The 20018-nt window shown below is 32.7% G+C and overlaps 3 protein-coding genes across 11 annotated transcripts in view; 1 reads left to right on the top strand and 2 right to left on the bottom strand.

The window, feature by feature from the left end:
• Rat1 (5'-3' exoribonuclease 2 Rat1) overlaps nucleotides 1–5525 on the bottom strand; it is a 53321-nt gene extending 47796 nt beyond the window's left edge. Inside the window, exons 1-7 of the mRNA XM_088277856.1 lie at nucleotides 5368–5525; nucleotides 4819–4951; nucleotides 4508–4614; nucleotides 3540–3769; nucleotides 2974–3080; nucleotides 1835–1993; nucleotides 691–1001 (exon numbers count right to left, since the gene is read on the bottom strand). Coding sequence (XP_088133982.1) covers nucleotides 691–1001; nucleotides 1835–1993; nucleotides 2974–3080; nucleotides 3540–3769; nucleotides 4508–4614; nucleotides 4819–4951; nucleotides 5368–5442 — 1122 coding nt within the window. The 5' untranslated portion in view covers nucleotides 5443–5525. The remainder of the gene's footprint in view (nucleotides 1–690; nucleotides 1002–1834; nucleotides 1994–2973; nucleotides 3081–3539; nucleotides 3770–4507; nucleotides 4615–4818; nucleotides 4952–5367) is intronic.
• A 436-nt stretch (nucleotides 5526–5961) lies between these two features.
• mRRF2 (mitochondrial ribosome recycling factor 2) lies at nucleotides 5962–15085 on the top strand. The gene is made up of 12 exons (XM_088277852.1): nucleotides 5962–6200; nucleotides 6341–6469; nucleotides 7187–7324; nucleotides 8178–8369; nucleotides 8941–9455; nucleotides 9546–9635; nucleotides 10178–10532; nucleotides 11237–11450; nucleotides 12267–12384; nucleotides 12889–12984; nucleotides 13655–13801; nucleotides 14792–15085. The coding sequence occupies exons 1-12, from the start codon at nucleotides 6041–6043 to the stop codon at nucleotides 14951–14953; spliced, it is 2316 nt and encodes a 771-aa protein (XP_088133978.1). The 5' UTR covers nucleotides 5962–6040; the 3' UTR covers nucleotides 14954–15085.
• Nucleotides 15086–15441: 356 nt separating this feature from the next.
• AMPdeam (AMP deaminase) overlaps nucleotides 15442–20018 on the bottom strand; it is a 41995-nt gene continuing 37418 nt past the window's right edge. For 4 of the 9 annotated variants that reach the window (XM_088277845.1, XM_088277850.1, XM_088277847.1 and 1 more), the window contains 4 exons: nucleotides 19501–19674; nucleotides 18847–18957; nucleotides 18399–18536; nucleotides 15442–15608 (listed from right to left, as the gene is read on the bottom strand). In XM_088277845.1, the coding sequence (XP_088133971.1) occupies nucleotides 15579–15608; nucleotides 18399–18536; nucleotides 18847–18957; nucleotides 19501–19674 (453 nt within the window). In that variant the 3' untranslated portion in view covers nucleotides 15442–15578. Of the gene's footprint in view, nucleotides 15609–17032; nucleotides 17776–18359; nucleotides 18537–18846; nucleotides 18958–19500; nucleotides 19675–20018 lie in introns of those variants that run through there. The other 5 variants (XM_088277849.1, XM_088277851.1, XM_088277848.1 and 2 more) reach the window with 2 other exon arrangements.

Raw genomic sequence — 20018 nt, 5'->3', positions numbered from 1 at the left:
AATTCATGTGGAAAAAATTACATAGTTGTTATTTTATTCTATAATATGTATTCCGTTTGATTCCTCGAAGAAGCAAATACAAAAAAGTAAATCAAATGAGGTTAAGATTTCAGTGAAATGAAAAATGAATAATTAGTTTTACATCAGAATTTGTGTATAAAAAATTGATGTACAGAAAACACTCATAAATTTGATTTCATTCACGGTTATTATTATTTTGTAAATAACAAATACTCATTTCTTTCTAACATAGCTAAAACTGGTATGTGAAAATAAGTCAACCTTTGTTTTATAAATTTATTTTATTTTTATTTTTGAGCCTTTCAATTTCAAATAAATGGGCTTTTACTGTATATGTTACACAAATGAGATAATGCTACTATTTTTTTTACATGTGTACATATTTTTGTTTAAATCACTTCGACATTATCGCAGTGAGTATAGTTTCTTTGTAACTCATTATGCTCTCCAGACATGAATAAAAATTTTCCTGTGAGTGACTTTCTGTATATTTTCATTATTAATGATGTGCATGAAATGTCTAGTCTTTAGATATTCTTAGCCCAGTGCATTACAGAGTGACGATTTGATAAAAGTCAAGTAACAAAAAATCTCAAAGAGGAATATATTTGCAATGCTTCCAACTAATCCGAAGTAACTTGTAATGTAGTGCGTTATCTACAAACTTACTTTAGTTTTATAAATAGTCTTCTTGTAGAGATTGACCAATCTGTCGACAGCCCCCTCTCGGATCTCCAGACTGGGAAGGTGGGGCAGGAAGTCGTTCCCCACGAAGAAGCACATGAACACCCAGTCGTCCAGCGCCCGCTCGAAGTTGTACTCGAAGGGCAGGTTCGGCATCTGCAGCTCCTTCTCCAAGTACTCCCTGAGGACGTACAGCCGCACGAAGATGTACTGGTCCTGTATGGAGAATGCGGGATTGCTCGGAGTATTACTTGACTCCTCGGCCGCAATGCCGGCGCACTCTTTCATTTCGTGACCTGAAAAATCAAGGAAGTATAGAATAGATTTTTAAAATCTGATTGTGTTTATTTCTTCTTCTAACCCTTATATGTACCCAATGGTGCGTAGGGCACTGCATCATATTGATGCAATGTTATTACTTGCATAAAGGCATGGCACAATCACTCCTGCGCTTCAGGGACCAGTTCAGGGTAATATTAAATAAATAGAACCTGGGATCTACAGCATGGTAGCTAAACAAGCTGACCCATTACACCGCAGAGGCGGATAATTTTTAAGCAATCAATAAATATACAAGACTACTATTTTCAATAACCTGATTCTAAATGATGCATAAAATTAACTTAAATACAGCTAAAGGTTGTCAATTTGAAAATGACTAACACTTTTTTTTTAAAAAACATAATTTTTTAAAATCTAAATATGTACACTGATGCGAGGTGATCACATTTTGTGTTCACAAAATAACAAAAGCAGTGGATAAAATCAATGAGAATTAAAAGAAAAATATTATTACAGAAACTTTCTTTAAATTATTCAGAAAAAATGTGTTTTTGTATGGTACCAGAAGTTTATAATATTTTTCTAGAATTGTGACATTATTTATTGAAAATTAAATGACTTTATTATTTTTTTGTTTATTTATTGATTTGGCTTTTAATTTGTAGAACTCCATTTTAATTTATGTATTAATTTAAAATCAACACAGCTTTTTTGAGTCTATGTACTAAGTTGTATTTTATTAACAAAAACAGATACAAATTAATATTGTGACAATTGTTTCGCCTTGTTAGGCTTTGTTGTTAGACTTAATTATAGATTAAATAAGATAAACCAATTATTATTTTACCAGTTTGGCCGCAGATATCGCAGGGCCTCGGCTTATTCGGCTTGAACTCTTCCCTGATGATGGTGAAATTGGGCTCATGGGTGGCCAGACCCAACATGATCAGATCGGCGTCGGCTCCACACAGGACGTGCTGGGTGTTGGGATCGTGATCCGGGTGAGCTGTAATCACACAACAAGACTCAGCGACAGATTCTAACCTAAAGATAAGTTGCGTTTACAAATAATAAGAATGAAAATAAATAATAAACATTGGGTTACTGAGAAGAAATTTTAAGAAAAGAAGCACTATATTTCAATTTCACTTTTGCCTGTAGACATTGATTGCATTGTGCAACTATCTAGACTAAATTTTAAACTGCCTTTAAGGCGATTTTTCTCAAAAACGACGGTTTATAAATTGGCCATTTTTTTTGTATTTCAAAATCTGCTGCCTCAACATACGGGAAATTAGTTCCAACACAGCCTAACCACACATGACTCACTTAAGCTTAGTTGAGTGATAAGACTGATTGCGCCTTTAAGAATAGACAAACGCTTTTACAGAAACACCAACAGAACCTAATCTTTACTTATCCAGGAGTACAATAATCGATGTCCGACTTTCTCTGGTGAGTGGGTTTTTTTTTACATTAAATATGTATTTTATTTAAATAAATTCTTTGTATTATGAATACAGAAATTATGTAAAAATAATTTAAGTAAAAAATAAAGCTCACCATCTCTAGGTTTTATTTTATGACAAAGTTAAATACAAATATCTACAGATACCATTCCTATACAAATTACATTATATGTACCAACTGACAGATAGACTTCGACGTTTATTAACATCGATACTCCATTGAGGAAAATTCAAACTGACGTTCATTTACGTCCATACTCCCGGAAAGGTTAAATTCTAATTCAACTATCACAAGGTAAGATTCTTTTTCTTTACGTGTCATGTCGGTTCCCATTGGGTTGACGTTGACTATCACTTGTGAGAAAGTGTACTTATTTTGGGCAATCCGAAATAGCTCCTTGCCGTTCCGTACTCCTATCCACTCGTTTATATTATGGAGCCAGATCAGCTTTCTTCCGACATCTCTTCGACCCTCGATTAAGGTAAGTTTAGAAATAGTAAAAATAATTGTTATCACCTCTCTGCTTGCGAATATAGTCCATGATCTTGTGTTCTCCTTCTCCCGGAACCTTCGCATCAGACAATATAACCTTGATTCCTCTCCAACCAGGGTCGTTGTTCAACCTGTATTGTTAAGATAGTATTTATTAAATGACAAGAATTAAATTTAGGCAAATTGAGATTTTTCACATTGGTCCAATGTGCTACCAAACATCCTGTCTTTCCCTTTTCTCATCCACTGCTCTCTGACAAATCTGAAAATTTCCATTAATCTCGATGATGTTTCTTAGTCCACACCATCCGCATGTCAGGACACATTTGGTCCATCTACTTTGACACAAATTGGAAATAAGAAAAATTGTCTATGATTTCTCTACTCAATGAATTCTGTAGGTACTTATGGAACACAGGTTGTATTTTATAAGCATTTTTTATGATACTATAACTCTTTGAGTAATACTTATAACTGTAGACTAAAGTGAAATTGCCAGGGTAATTCGGAAACTGGTCATATTCATCCAGCAGATGATAAATACGGGCTGAAAAGAATATTTAAATCTGGACGCTGTTAAATAACCCTACCTGTCATGCACATAATAATGCAGACATTTGCTGAGACGGTCCATGAACTCAGTGCCGGGCGTGATGCAGTTGAGGTCGAAGTGATTCTCCTTGGTCTTGGGCGGAGGCACGTTGGCGCCCTTAGCCTCCAACTCCTCGCGGATGCGCGCGATCTCAATGATCTTCTCCTGGCCTTCTTTGGAAGCTCGGAAGCGGCGGGAGCGCTGCTGGTTCATCTTGGCACAGGGAGCCTGAATAATTCAATACAAACATTGTGAATTCTTATACAGTAAACCTACAATGTTGAAATAGGTATCCCTTTATTTTAGGAAATTTTAAAAGAGTTCAATGATTTAATTTGTATTTTTACATTTTAACTAGCGAAAATTACTGAAATGAGTCATTTAAAATTGAAATACAATTTAAAAACATTAACTTTCCTATAACGTGGTACCTATCTCAGCATTACAGGGGGGTTTACTGTATTTTTCTAACTTCCATCCACACCCAATAGTTTAGAGAGCACTGTATCGGATCAAACGGAGTTAACACATTGTTGTCAGGCGGTTTATTGACAAACCCCCCAACCTAATTAGTATACTAATTGGGATCATGTACTAATAAAAAGTAACCGCAAACCCAATTCCGACCTGTACAATGTTTTCCAGCATCTCTCGCGCTATACCAAAAGTAAGGAAATATAATGGTTACAAGCATCACCCGCTCTCTACCAACAGTATGTAAAAGATGCTTTTAAAATTTTCTCTCAAACAATATGTTAACTTAATTGTAAATTATACGAAGGCTAGGCAATCTGTCCGGCGCTCCAGATTTATAGATACGATTGAAGTTAAATTTATTTGAAGGAATATAAATGGTATAAGTCAAGGAGCTCAAGGAGAAGGACATTAACAATATATGGGAAAAGACATGGAGGTGGAATGGTATATAGGAATAAAAGAAAAGGAAACACCAAATGTTTTACTCACCACACCATCAATAGCCATGTACAGAACCTTCCTTGGCCGTACGATCTTAAATAAACGGTCCACACATTCAAAAATGGCGATCATCATCTCGTCCTCATTCTTGGGTGCTAGAAATTTACAAATTATAAATACAATACCTTTGATATTCTTTTTTGATGGCTTTTTACCCAAGAAGGGTGAAAAGCCATCAAAAAAGAAGAAGAAGAATAAATACAATAAATGAACTACTGAGTACATACGAAGTAATTTCAAGTAACAGTACGCAGCAATTTTTAATTCCTACATAATTTTTTTATATGGAATCAAATTACCTGGTTTATCTTCCGGGTGGGTACAGGGATGAATAATTCCGTTCATGTCCAAATAAAGATTATCGAATTCAACTCCATTTGGATTCGGGGCTGAAGCATCCACGGGAACTTGGACTCCGTCCACATCTGTGGTCTGGAACATTGAAAATATAAAAATTTGTCATTCAACATTCAACATTGTAAAAAAAAATTCTACCAAAAGTGATGCTTTGGTGATATTTATTCCTCGTTTAGATAGTAAAATATAATTCACAAATTAACATAAGAAGAAAAAGATTCAACTCGACCATCATCGACCTCCATAAAAGTTTTTTTTAAGATCTATTTAATGTCCATTATCGGCAGTAAATAACCAAAAAGGCGAGGAAAGCGAGAAAGAATTCGAGAAATATGAGTCTACATTTGAAAATAATAAAAAGTTATCTTTCGACTGGAGGCATTGAAAATATAAACATTTTTCCCTCTCTAAATAATGTCACTACGCGGTGTTAGCGGAAAATGTTATCAGAATAATAAGGACATAATATCTAGATTATACAATATGTTTACCGATTGTTCGATGCACTCGACAATGACGCTCGGATACTTTCGGCTAAGCCAGCGAAAAAACGCTGGAACACCCATGCTTCAATCAGTTATAACAGGAATTTCTAGTTATAAACATAAAATAACCAACGCGGCTATCCGGGAGATGCTTGTCAACAGGAAAGTCATAGAACAAAAATCTAGAGGACTGGATGACAGATTGCATAGATATGACAGACGAAAGACTAGAATAAAAAACAACACGGATTGCAGGTACTTACTTACTCTTTAATCCAAAAATCAATAATTTTTTGCCCCCACTACTCCAAATGAACTTTTTCCTGTAGCATTTTCCTTTATTAAAATTTAAAATGCATTAATCTCCTATTAAAATATCAAAAGCGAGGAGTATTTTGTAGCACGTGGATTTCGTAATTGCTATTTATGCATTTAGAATTCGTCGTTGTTGTGAAAAAGGAAAACGTCAGCCGAGAACTTATCAGCCTATATGAAAGCTTAAACTCTTGAACTTTTTTACCTCGGTCATTATTCGTATGAGATCCAAATAAAAATAAATCAAAATTGATGCTAAAGTGGTACGGTAATGAAACTTGTTGACGATATAACGTCTAACCTGTAGTAGTCACCAGTATTGGAAAATAACCTCAAATTTAATGACACTGGCTGTCAATTCAAAATGCATATATTTCGAAAATGCAGGAAACTGGGAACAAATGTATTTCACAATGTTTTAAAATACGATCGAAATTTTTCTATTTCCTGTGTACATTCACAAACTATAGACGATGTTTGCCATAGCCTGCGAAACATCGGTATTCTGGCCCATATCGATGCCGGTAAATATTACGATTATAAAATTCCAAAATAAAATTTATTCTACTGAATATTACTCATTGGCCATAAGTTTGCCCTTGTGTTTAAAAAATATCTAATAAATAAATATGAAATATTTTCTTGATTATTATGTTTTTACAAGGCAAGACAACTACAACCGAAAGAATGTTGTTTTATTCCGGTACTATTCGATCTATGGGAGAAGTTCATCATGGGAATACAGTAACAGACTATATGGCACAGGAGCGGGAGCGTGGAATAACTATTACCGGTACCTATTTTAGTTTTTGTTACATCACTAACCATTAGAGTTGAAAAAGAGAAAAGTTTTGTGTACCTACCCAAATTTGATTTGTTTATTTTTTTTTGTTGTTAAACCACATATAAATAATTTGTTTATAATTTACATTTTAAAATTCACTATGTGTACACTCATTCAGGGGATTAGTTTTTGTTTATTTTTGGAAGTAGAATAATTTTACATACTTTTATGAACACATTAAGGACGGGAAAGGTATTTCTACCCGTTCGGTCGATTGATGCTTAAGGACGGGAAGTGTATTTTTACCTTAAATATTTTACTTAATTTCAAAGTCAGGAAAGAAGGAATTTTTGATGTTTTTATATGAATGTTATGTACCAAACTCTTTGTAAAAGTCTAGACTATATGTGCACAATTATCAAATCCCGTTGTCAGCAGTCCGCAGGCGTAAAAACAACACCCGTCCGAAATGTGTTAACTTATTGTTGTCCGGTGATTTTTTCTCCAACCCCGACCTTTATTAGTCTTGAATATACTAATCACAAGTAACCTAATCAAAAGTAACTGCAAACCCAATTCCGATCTGTGCAATGTTTTTTGGCATCTCGTACTCTACCAGAAGTGAGTAAATAGAACACTTATCAGCATCTCCCACTCTCTACCAACAGTGTGTAAAAGACAGTTTCCCGCAAGTAATGTATTGATATAGATTATTTTAATTTGTAGCTGCGGCTGTTTCGTTTAAATGGAATGATCATCAGTTCAATTTGATAGACACTCCGGGTCACATAGACTTTACCATGGAAGTTGAGCAGAGCCTTGGGGTACTTGATGGTGCTGTTGTAGTGCTTGATGGATCTGCAGGTACGTAAATATTGCACTAAATTCTTTCCAATTTATTAGGTATTATTTCGTGGGTATACTTTAGAGTGTTTTATTACCACACCACAAAGTTTTTTTTCACTTTTATGTTTTTTTTTTATCATATTTTGAAATATAATAAATCAGTATAAAACATAAATAAACAATATTAGGAAAGAAAAACAAAGTAAGAATAAAAATATCGCTCACTCCTTTCAAGAACGTCATAAATTAAAAATCGTCAATTTTCAGTTGTGCATGTTTTCGGAATGCCCAGAAAATGTACTATATATTTTTAACTTAATATTTACCCGCTACAGGGCAGAAAGTGTTGTTTTTGCATTTTGAAGAAAAGGTATTGTTTAATTATTTTTTTAAATATACTAAATATTTTGAAATGGAGAAAAAACCTTCAGGTTTTACCTAAAAATATCTGTTGCATAGTAAAAAGTTCATTTAAAGGCTTGGTATTTATTTTTAATACATTGTATTATATTTTTAAACTTTGAAAACGTTCTCCTGAAAAATAAAAATAAAGTTTTTTGATTTATGACGTTCTTGAAAGGAGTGAGTGATATCTAGACTGGTGGGGGAATGACTCGACCTGGATTCGGGCAAATCAAAAAAAAATGTTTTGTGTACGATGTGCCCGAACTGGATTTGGGCAAAACACTGCGTTAGCAAAATACCTACCTGAATTGTATTCGGGCAAATCACACAAGGGGTTAATGTTTAAAATATGATTTGTACTTGATTTTAAACAAAGTAGATGCAGTATAATAAATTGATTCTCAAGCTGCGAAATGTTATTATTGTTATAAGCAATATAATTTCAGGCGGATTCTGGTTCCCGCAGGTGTGGAGGCACAGACCCTGACGGTGTGGAGACAGTGCGATGGCTACCGGCTGCCCCGACTCGCCTACATCAACAAGATGGATAGGAAAGACGGAGACCTGAACATGTGTCTGCAGTCGCTGAGGGACAAACTCGACGTCCGGCCGCTCTGCCTTCAACTTCCGATTCGGAACGATGCCGGAATGTTGACAGGTTTGGGAATTTCAGATTTCATGCGTCTTAAAAAAGATGTTTTCATTTTTATTTAACTTACTCAAAAACTTTTTTTTAAAAAGGAATAACACGCAAAGCCTCTATTTTTAGAGGCTTGTCTGCAGGTAAGATAGTAAGGATAGGGAAGGTAAATTTGAAAAATACATTACCAGCACCTTAACCAAAATAAATCTTTATTGAATTTATTTTGCAATTAATGGGATTGAACTGCGACGCCACTTAATCAATGCAACGCATCAATCTTTTAATGATTTAAAAACTATAACATTCTTGGTGCTACTGTTGCTAATACACACAGTTAACTGTCCTGGAAATATTATCCTCCTTTCAATTCAAATTTGTATTTTTGTTTTTATATATTTTTTTCATTTCAATACTATTATTATGTAAGCTTCAGCGGCTTAGTATCTCATACTTCCTAATAGTATATAGTATACTAATGAAATTTTATTTGTAATATTCTAATCATTCTTTAATAAGAACTTCATGGTAAAAGAAATATGTATGTTTCCATGCCCCTTAAGAAAACACTTTTTATTTTTATTTGTAGGGTTAATTGATGTTATAAATCTGGAAGAACTTACTTGGTCTAATAAATCGCAGGGTAAAATTTACACCAGAAGAAAATTGACCGAAGAAACTGATGGCTTCACTTGGGAAGATGCCACGTCGACTCGCAATGATCTGGTCGATAGTTTATCAGAACACGATGATGAATTAGCGGACATAATAATCGGTTCAGATTCCTTGGATAATATAGGTTCCGATGTTATAAAGAAATTTGTTAGGAAAGTAACACTAAATGGCTCTGCTTGTCCCGTTCTGTGTGGTAGCTCATATAAAAATATTGGCGTTCAGACACTGATGGATGCCGTGATTGACTATCTCCCTAATCCGAGAGAAAGGAACCAACTCTATCAATGTTTTGGAAAAGATCTGTGTGCCAAAGCGTTCAAAGTCCAACATGATAACCGGAAAGGTGTTCTAACTTATTTTAGAATATTTAAAGGGGAACTTACGAAAATGCAAAAGATTTATAATATCGGAAAAGAGAAAGCTGAACAGGTATTGCACATGTGTTTTTCTTTTTACTTTTATACTCATTTTTGTTATTTTTTTAAACTGATATAAAATAAAATATTGTTTTTGTTATAGGGAACTGCTCTATACATTCCTTATGCTGATGAATACGAACCTGTTTTGTCAGTAGGAGAAGGACAAGTTGCAGCTGTTAGTGGTTTGAAGGTACAAAATAAATACATACACCTTTATCTTAGAATCAATAGGCTTAAAAACTTTGCAATGATTAAAATTTGACTGACTGAAAACAAAAAACTTTTTTATGCTATTCTTGAATAATAATATGTAAATAACGAAATACTTTTACCAGATCATACAATAAATGTTTTTATCTCTGTATTTCTATTTCGGTATTAAGTATAGATTTACAACAATTATTATCAGGCATTTTTGATTTTATGTCACGGTCGTAAAAAAACGTACTGGTGTTAGTCACTATATCATTCATCTTACTAATACACAGCTTTTTTTCTTTTATCAATACAAATGCTGCAAGTTTTGGTAATAAGAATCTGTAACGAAAAAAAGCAGCTGGATGGCTGCAGCTGTATCTCAAGAGTTTGAAGTGTATGTTTATCGTTATTAAAGCCAGAAGATAACCTTTTTTGCAATCGTGGCCAGTCCATTCATTGTCATAGTTTTTTGCCAATTGTCCACACAGTTTGTTACCTTCCCCTCAATTTATACTATTGAATTGAATATTCTAGTTAACAATGACTGGAGATATCGTTACTTCGACACAATCTGTGGCAAATGCAGCCAAAAAGCGCCTCGCAGAAGATCTTAAGAATGCAAAGAAAACAGAAGAACTGAAAATCCCTCCCTACTTATGGAACAAAATCTCGTCTGACTTTGAGAATATCCCTGGTAAATCGGAACAAGTGGCTTCGAGTATTTTCGGTGTCGGTGCCACCATTCCTGATCCCGTGTTCTATTGCTCTATAGAGCCCCCGAGTTTGGCTTACCTGTCTTCTCTTGAAGTGGCACTCGCAGAATTACAAAGAGAAGACCCCAGCTTAAGATTGACTAATAATGAGGAGACTGGGCAGATGGTATTAGCAGGTAACTTTTATACTCTATATTAATCACCATATTGTTATTACATAGTAAATAAGAAAAATGTAAAGTGCCCTTGAGAGGATGCCCTTGTAAAAATGGCGCTACATAAATTAACAAGTATTATTAAATCTGCTTCACCGCAGGGTTAGGTAGAGGAGAATAGAAAGCCACACCAATCTGTCTATGCAAACATTCTTCGCCTCTTCCACTTATTTTATTCGCCTTGCCGATTATTTTGACTCCTGCCCTGACCGCTTTCAAGTATTTGACATACCTGATCATGCCTTCCAAAGTTTTTCTCAGTCTACCTCTACTACTTTTTCCAAGTACATAAATTTGTTTTACTGTTTATGTCCAAACCATCTCAACATACTTTTCTTGATTTTATCGATAATGCTTATCTCTGCTTTGCATTCTTTCCTTATTTCACCATTCAAACATCATACATCCTTTTGCCGCACAAAAAAATGTATTGTTAATATTTTTAGATAATTTTAGAACACAGTTGGTTGTGAAGTCATAATGATTTACAGTAATTTATACTATTATCAAGAATGAACCAAATGTATGAATGCTGATTCTCAATGTGAGCGATATTAGCACCCTGGAAACACCCCATATTTTTTTCCATTTTGAATTTCAATATCATAAAGTTCAAAGCGTTTTCTGTCAATATTATGTTCAGCTTAAACATCTTATATCCTCAGGTATGGGTGAACTTCATCTGGAGGTGATAAAACAGAGAATTTTAACGGAATATAAAATAGACGCAGATTTGGGTCCATTACAAATATCTTACAAAGAAACTATTACTAAAGACGCCAAGGAAACTCACACTTCAGACAATATCATCGGAGGAACTAAGCATTGTGTCACTGTCACCATGTCAGCCTACCCCTCAACTAGAAAAGAAATTTTGAAGTGAGAATAATTTATTAACCCTTTCTTCAAGTAACTATTCTCCTAATTATTTATTCAACCACTTTGCAGATTATTTTACATTTTGTTACTCAGTAAAAAAAATAACCTTTGCTGAGATTATTTGAGTTTGAGTAATTTTTATCCCTACCATTTTAACACGTTGACTGCCACAGCAATTTTCAGAATTCCGGTCTAATTTCACAAACAATAAAAATATTCTTTATCTTCTTGATTTTTAATAAATATTTTATAATTATATTTTCTATTAATTTATTTAGAAGTTTTCTGTTCATGTAAGCCAGCATTGATTTTTTGTTCTCTTCCCAGAAGCCATTTATGCTTATTTATTGTAACTGCAGGCAGTTGGTAGAATTCCATATTGAATTGTTGGGTAATATATCCAAAATAAAACAAGGTTTTTGTTGGATTGAATTCTACATTTATTTATGTATATCTTAATATGTGACGCGTTTCGTCTTCTTAGGACATTATCAAACACTATGGTGGGGAGTGTTTGAAACTTTCCTAAGAAGACGAAACACGTCATATTAAGATATACATAAATAAATGTAGAATTCAATTCGTTTTATTTTGGATATATTACCCAACAAGCCATCCATGCTATCTGATATACTAGGAATTTTATCATAGCTGCACGAATATAGCAAGTAAACACAGTATGAGATAACTCGTAGTAGGTGTCCTAAGCAAAGAACGTAAAGTGCGAGTTCTCATAGTTGGCAGTCAACGTGTTAAGTACTCAGGAGTATATCTGTATATTTTTAAATTGTTCTTTATAACTTTTAAATGTTTCAGGTTAGATCATTCGCAAGATAGTGCATCAAATTTATCTCATATTTTACCTAGACACATGCAAGCAATCAAACAAGGAGTCGAATCAGCATTATTACATGGTCCCAAATTAGGTTGTCCAGTAAGTATCTAAATACAGTAAAATCTTTTCAATTTGAAAAAGGTGACAAATCTTTGGGAATTTTAACCAAAAAGGGATAAAGAATAGCAATTAAAAAAAATATATTAATATCCCACACATGTAAAAAACTGATGCATGGCAATATTTTGAAATTCATGAGTATTATCTCACAAAATAATAATAAAACAGTGAATATAATCCGTTTTTTTTCCTAGAAAAACATTTTTTCATTTGTTTTTGCCTTTTTGTAATTTTATTTTGAATTTTATGGAAAATAATTGCTTGAATTTCAAATCATCACAAATTATCATAAAGAATAATCGTTAGTGGACCAGAATTTTCATACTTTTTTTTATTATTGCAAAATTCTATTCTTTTACCCTAAATTAATAATTATTTTATATTAATATTACAATTTGTCATAGAATAATAGAAAGATTTAATATAAAGTTAAATAATTTCATTGAAATACTTATGCAATTTCATATGAACATTTTGTTTTAGCTAATAAATGTTGGAGTCACGCTGCATTGGTTAGAAATACAAAGAGGAACTTCGGATACTTTCATTGCGTCAGCTGTGGCACAGTGTCTGAGAAAGGTCAGTCTACTAGTCTACACATTAATTTAATTTGTCTTTGACTCTCACAACTCATTTTTTTAGTAATCCAGTTGGCAAGACTTAGATGCTGTCCAACCAATTAACCTTCCGATCAAGCTGGGATCGTCTAGCCCGGGGGGGGGGCAACCTTTTCATTTCTAAAGGCCACATTCATTAGTTCGATTCGACTTAAGGGCGCATTTATAAAAAAAATCAAGTCACAATGATTAAAGAAAACACTTCGTTTTTTACCACTTGAGTTTTATTATAGACTACATGTTTCAGAAGTTAAACTTCCATCATTCAGGTCTGTATAATAACTTACTTAGTTATTATACAGACCTGAATGATGGAAGTTTAACTTCTGAAACATGTAGTCTATAATAAAACTCAAGTGGTAAAAAACGAAGTGTTTTCTTTAATCATTGTAACATGTCTTACCACAAAGTTAATGCCGAAACAATAAATAAAAATCAAGTCAATCCATTCACTAGAAAACAAATGGATGTTGAATTTTCAAATATAAAAAAATGTATTCAGAAGTCAAAAGGTCGTATCAGAGTAACCAACAGGCCGCAAGTTTCCCACCCCGGGTTTAGCCTGTAATATTGGATTTGCTTAGATATAAATATATTCACAAATATAAATCCTTATTTATGTTATTTTTTAGACTTTCCTTTCGTGTGAGGCAATTTTGATGGAACCTACGATGATTCTTGAAGTAATATGCGAAGAAAATCATTTGAGTAAAATTACAAGTGACCTAACTAGGCGGCGCTCCGCTATAAAACATATTGGCTACAGGGGAAAACAAAAGGTAATTACATGATGTATCATATTTTGTCCATCTTTCATAGAGATACATTTTAATTTGCTGATATTACAAAGACTTCAACTGTTGACTGACTTCACAAGAAAAAAGGAATAAATCAATTCTTAAAAATATTTCAAAGCCAATTATTTTCTTCACAATAAATAAGTCTTATCTGTAGTCTTTTTTTATTAAGGGAAAAATTTGTGTTTTTATTATTTACACAAATATCTCAATTTTAAACTATTTCTGTGAGCCTAAGCGGCTCATTATTAGAAATAGCTATCAAATTGTGGTAGAGTGGGTTCGAACCGAGAAACTCTGACTAAGAGTCCACGACACTAACCACGGGACCACAACCCAATACTCTTCTTTCTTTTTTTATTATTTAGTTTATAAATCTTTTGAATGTATTCCTCACTGAGAGAAACACTGTGGTTGGCCAATTGGTTGTCTCTATGAAAGGTAGACGGCAATTTTCAGTATGGTATTGTATTTTCCCAGATCTGTGTAAATTAAAATAATCAGGGCTGTTTTATTTTTGGCATTTAGTTTGTTCTAAATTAAGTTTTATCAACAAAGATAAAGTTTTTTGGGAAAGTAATTGTTGGGATTTACAAGTGTTGAATTATTTCACTTATATACTAACACATTGTTGTCAGGCAATTTTTTCATCAACCCTGACCCTAATTAGTATACTAATTAGGGTCGTATACTATCACAAAAAAACCGCAAACCCAATGTAGACCGGTACAATGTTTTTTTGGCATCTCTCGCTCTCTCGCGCTCTAAAATTAAAGTAATCAAAGTAAGCAAACAGAACCCTTATAAGCGTCTCACGCTTTCTACTAACAGTATATAATGGGCGCTTTTAAGCGTTTCCCGCAAACAATGCTTGAAATGACCAAAAACATTTTTTTTTTTTTTTTGTTAACAAAGATTTTAATATCCTGAGAAACATTACATATGAATAATATTTTTTGCATCTATTTGAAGGTAGTGGAAAGCATAACTCCTCTCGCAGAACTGTTGGGTTACTCCAAATTTCTCCGCACAGTGTCGTCAGGAACAGCTACTTTCACAATGGAGTTCCATAACAATCAACAGATGGCCCAATTAGATGAGGAAAAGGCCATCATGGCTATTAGAGGATACTAACAAAAACAAATTTAATATTAAATAAATGTTAATTATTTAAATTGTGTAAATTAAGTAGTTAATATAATTTAAATCCGTAAATAAAAAATAAAACAAATAAATAAAAAATAATTCCAAATCTTCTCTCTTTTTGAGAGGTATTTGTGCCAGGGTATTTATACATAAATACCCTGGCACATGGATAAATTTATTCTTCTGCTAACAGTTCCAAAGAAGATGGATGGTAAAATGTCTTGAAATATTGGCAAGAATTGTAAATAAAACAGCAAATGCATAATAAAATAAAAATTCAAACACCATACAACAAAAGAATTAAAATCTGAAGACAGAATCTTTATTTTAGCTTGTATGGGGATCGAATCCTGTATCCCAATTGATTTAATGTGCACTTACCACCATGTAATTGAACCACGGCAAATTCATGAATTCTGATTACATATTTCTAAACTTGTAAATCATGTTTTTTAAAGGGTTTTAATAAAAACACATTTATTTTTGTAGTTTTGTATACATTTATTGATAATTTGTATATAAAATAATATCTAATAGGTTATGAGGAACTAAAGATGACATGTTTAGTAATTAACTCTTCTAAAAAGTAGATTTTGAGGAGAAGAAAACCCACTTAGGTGAAAGTGAAGGTCGGTGCTTTCAGCTAGAAAATCAAAATAAAGAATTTAGATACATATATAACCTAATCTAAGTTTATAAAATTCAACAAAAATTTATGTATAAAAAATATAAAAATACATTACTAAAACGGGTTTACAATTTCATGTTTTCATTATTATTACAAAATATAAATTTAGCAACAGAAGTTGTCTCCTACCTTTTGCTGAAGAAATATTAAATATTCAAAGAATCATTTTTTTTTCTAATTTAAATACATATTGTAATTTTTTTAGCTGTTAAAACTTTAATTAATCAAAAAAACCAAAAAGATTCGGTCAGTAAATCTGTACTTTTAACTCATTGAAGGAAACTGAGATCTAAATAGTGGAAATTCCTAGTGGATTCAGGTAAGGCCAAATGTTTCCTTATATATCTACAATTTTGGTACTTCTAATGATTCTAAAATTATTTTAAGGCATTTGATATTTAGAAATTGTGAGGTCATAACGATAATTTCTGAATAAACGTAAAATAAGTGATTTTTAGCATTTAATTTTTTTATTATTTTTAAACGAGCAGACAATTTTGACTAGACTATTCTACCTGATGTGATAGAATACAAACTGCTTATGATTTTCTTAAGGACCATACCATAGACAATGGAAACAAGTAAATACAAAACGTGGCTTTTGACCCTAAAAACAATTTGGCATCTCAATTGGTTCATAATTTTCAATTCATTGGTCATATATATGTATTAGAATAAAGTTTCGTCAAATGTTTATCGTACATCAATTTTCTACAAAATGCAAACAATAATCCTACATAGCTAGATATATTTAATGAAATGCGTATTATAGTTTGCAATCATTTTAAATTCAATAATATTAAATGAATAATTAAATTTGGAATTAATTTTAGGCGTGACATATTTCTGAATGCCAAAATAGACTCTTGGAAGTAATTTATAATCCTTTTATAAACTCGGGAATGTAATAGATATTCTGTAAAATTTAACAATGCGATATAGTTATTATTTCGTAATATATTTTTGCTTACTATTAATACTAATCTAAACGGTTGATATTTTCCGTCTGCTCCAGATCTGCCAAAGTATAAAGAATGACATTATAGAAAGTGACTAATTATTACATAGTTATTTTATCAAAATAGAAAATTCTACAACTAACACTACCGCTAATTAGATTTATGTATTTGTATCTACATAAGAGTGAAAAATATCATTTATAAATATTTTATTTTTTTAAATATATAATACCCTCATCCACACAAGATTAATATCATACAATACACATGTATCTGAAAAATAAAATATACAAATCTGGGGAACTTTGAATCTTTTTAGCGTTTGCATTTGCTTTTGTTATAAAAGGTATAAACAAATATATACAGGGGGCTTTGGTTGTATGGTACATTATATGAATTGTACATGAAGTTCGTATTTCATTTTATTTTTCAATAAGAAATTCTGAAATCAGCAAATATTTCAGCTACTCGGTAAATTGAGGTTGTCAATCTTAATACATCTATAATATGTTGTAGTTTTATTTATTATGATAGTCTAAGATAAAAGTATGTCTTTTAGTAAATACAATAACCAAATTGAAAATATAATCTCAAATGTAGACATTGTAAGTACTATGTTTTTTATGAACAATCTTATTTATTACTATGCGCTATTTTATTTATACAGTAGGATAGTCTGTTTAACATACTTCACTACTGCACCAGTCATTAGGGAGATAAAAATTGCTAACTGAAATATTTCAGTTTTGTCCAATGTTAGTCAGGAGTTCAAAGTTACCCAGATTTATTGTAGTAAGAAGAATTTGTAGTAAGAAATAACATAACAAGACAGTACAGACAGCACTTACAGAGATTTTATTAACAACACATTAGTATGTATTATTATTATTTGGGGTATATAGTGTACCCGTTTTTGCAATAAAGCTATATGAAATATAAATGGCAAAAGCATGTCTAAAAGTCGAGACACATTATTATAATTAATTAAGTATGGAGACGGTACAGTTAAACTTGAAAAAATATATATAACTGCATTTAATATACAGTTTTTTGGGTCTCGTAATTTTGTTTAATTCTATTTGATTGGATGTAGTTAATTTCTGAGTGGTAAGTGTTGTGTTAGCTGCTTGTATTCGTGTTTATCCATTGTCAGATTGCTCTCCCTGAAAATAATAATTTGTTTATTAAACAAATGTGCTTCAAACGATAATTTTACCAATAATTTTGTGCGAGTGTAAAAATACCAGTCAACAGTAACTTGGTGCGTTCTAAACAAAAAGCATTGTGTCAAAGACTAAAATTGTACACAGATTTTGTTTCGACAATCTTCTCGTGTTTGCCAAGAGTGTATTTAGAATAATTTAACTTGAGAAATAACCACATTGTGCAGAGAGAAAGTTGAGACAAAACGTTAGTTTCCCCACTAATTCTCGGTATATTCACATTATCGTATTATGTACACACAGCTTCACACCCGAGTTATGTTGTTAGAATACATGTGTATGTAGTTTCCAAAGGAAGTTTGCTCAGTCTTTATAAGTTTTGAATTGATTTTTTACTGAGTGCACATGCTTATTTCACTGATAACACGATGGGCTTATTTATAAAAAATGCTACAACACAATTATTGAGTAAACAGTCTTGAGATTATGCACAATATGACAGTAAGTTTCAAATTATTACTGTCGTGTTGAAATAAACATGGGCACTGCTTAATAAGTAGTATGTTGACAAATATGTTAACAACTTGCCTGTGTCAAAAGCAAAATGACATTTAATTAAAAACCTTGAAGATGTTGGAAAGTTCGTTGATTAGAGTTTCGTAACGGAAGGCAACTCGGATGTCCGGTACGTTTGTGCGAGTTATGTCATTTCCGGGGACACCCTCCTTGGTGTAGTTCGGACCCAGCCAGTATTGTTTTGACTAAAAATTAGTAAATAAATAATACATTTTACAAAAAGGGTAGAAATTGTGGAAAATTATAATACATATTGACAATAAAGTAAAATTTTACAGCAGAGGACAGAAACTCCCTCCAGGTTATCTCATGGCTTGTAAAACAGACGTATGTATGAAAAAAACACATTAGTTAAGAAAAAATATATACAATCGTTACTTTAGAATTCAGTCGCGAACAGTGAAACTGGATTCTAAAATAATATGTTATATGTAACAAATAAAAATGTGATATACAAAATGCGATTGAAAGATCACAACAACAAATAATAAGTACCTTGTGTGGGAAACCACTCATGACCACACTGTTCCTAGCCAACTCGCACATGTCACAGGAACTTAGTTTCCACACCTGAGCTGCGATGCTGTACTCCTCCATGAGAGGCTCCTGGAAAAATTACAGATTCATTAGCACAAATAAAAAAGCAGAGACACAAATTTAAAATTGACATTATGTTAATAATTTCCCAATACATACCTGAAATGGATATACGATACAATATAAATTTGATTAGCCCAGCGCCAATTAGTATAAAAGTATAAAGCCAACAGTATTGTTTACAATGAAATGCCAAGATGAAAATTTTCCCAGACAACATGACAATAAGTTAATTTGGAGAAGATGTTATATGCTTATTTTTTACGCCTCAAATACCCCTTTATCCGTAATACAGTCCACCTCTAGTCAGTAGAACCTATTCTGACCAAGGCCTCTTTAATTGATAAATTAAAATCATCTTTTTTTATGGCGCTTAACAATTCGCAGCATCAGAATGCAGTCTGCGAAAAAAATGTATGGGAAGATGATCGATACTCAAACTTTCAATAATCATATTCCCAAACAAATTTTTTGCAAACACATACTGCTATTCTGATACCAAAACTGTAAATACTGACACAATCGAAATGTGTAATTATGGTTCGAACCAACCTTGGTGAAGTGGAACTGTAAAGGATCGTCAGTACTGAGGGAGACGCACAATCCCCTTGCGAGGTATTCAGGGAGAGGGTTGCGGTGGTAGTTGAGGAACAGGGAGTTGTTACTCAGCGGAGACATGGCGATGCCAATCTGCGCCAGATAGTACAGGTACTGCAACACCGGGACCTGCAGGGAAAAACACACATTAACAATGTTACATCATCTAGAATACAGGAGCATTTAAAACGCTATATCTTGAATAACCCGCAAAGCCTCTGTTTTTAGAGGCAGGTAGAATTCTTCTTTTCCGTCTTATTCCTCATTACTGAGGGTTGTTGTGACCCTTGTGGATGCAATGATTCTTCTCCAGGTAGGATAGTAAAAGTAAATGTGAAAAATACATCACAAACACCCTAACCAATTGAAAATATTTTTTTCTTAAATTTATTTTTTAATCGGCGGGAATTGAACCCGCAACGCCAGTTTTGCAGCCGAGCATCTACCCGACTACCCCACGGCGCTTGTTATAA

Source organism: Brachycentrus maculatus, unplaced genomic scaffold (assembly GCF_059751285.1).
Source record: "Brachycentrus maculatus isolate JH-2025_06_01 unplaced genomic scaffold, ASM5975128v1 h1tg000050l, whole genome shotgun sequence".
In the NCBI taxonomy this organism is placed as follows: Eukaryota; Metazoa; Arthropoda; class Insecta; order Trichoptera; family Brachycentridae; genus Brachycentrus; species Brachycentrus maculatus.
The sequence above is the reverse complement of the archived record's forward strand: the minus strand, read 5'-3'. Positions and strand labels throughout refer to the sequence as shown.

What these genes read in the sequence shown, in the direction of transcription:
- mRRF2 (XM_088277852.1), top strand. Translation starts at nt 6,041, where the DNA reads ATGCATATATTTCGAAAATGCAGGAAACTGGGAACAAATGTATTTCAC. An exon ending in GAAAAGAGAAAGCTGAACAG is followed by an intron (nt 9,456 to 9,545) that starts GTATTGCACATG and finishes TTTTTGTTATAG; the next exon opens with GGAACTGCTCTATACATTCC. An exon ending in ACTAGAAAAGAAATTTTGAA is followed by an intron (nt 11,451 to 12,266) that starts GTGAGAATAATT and finishes TAAATGTTTCAG; the next exon opens with GTTAGATCATTCGCAAGATA.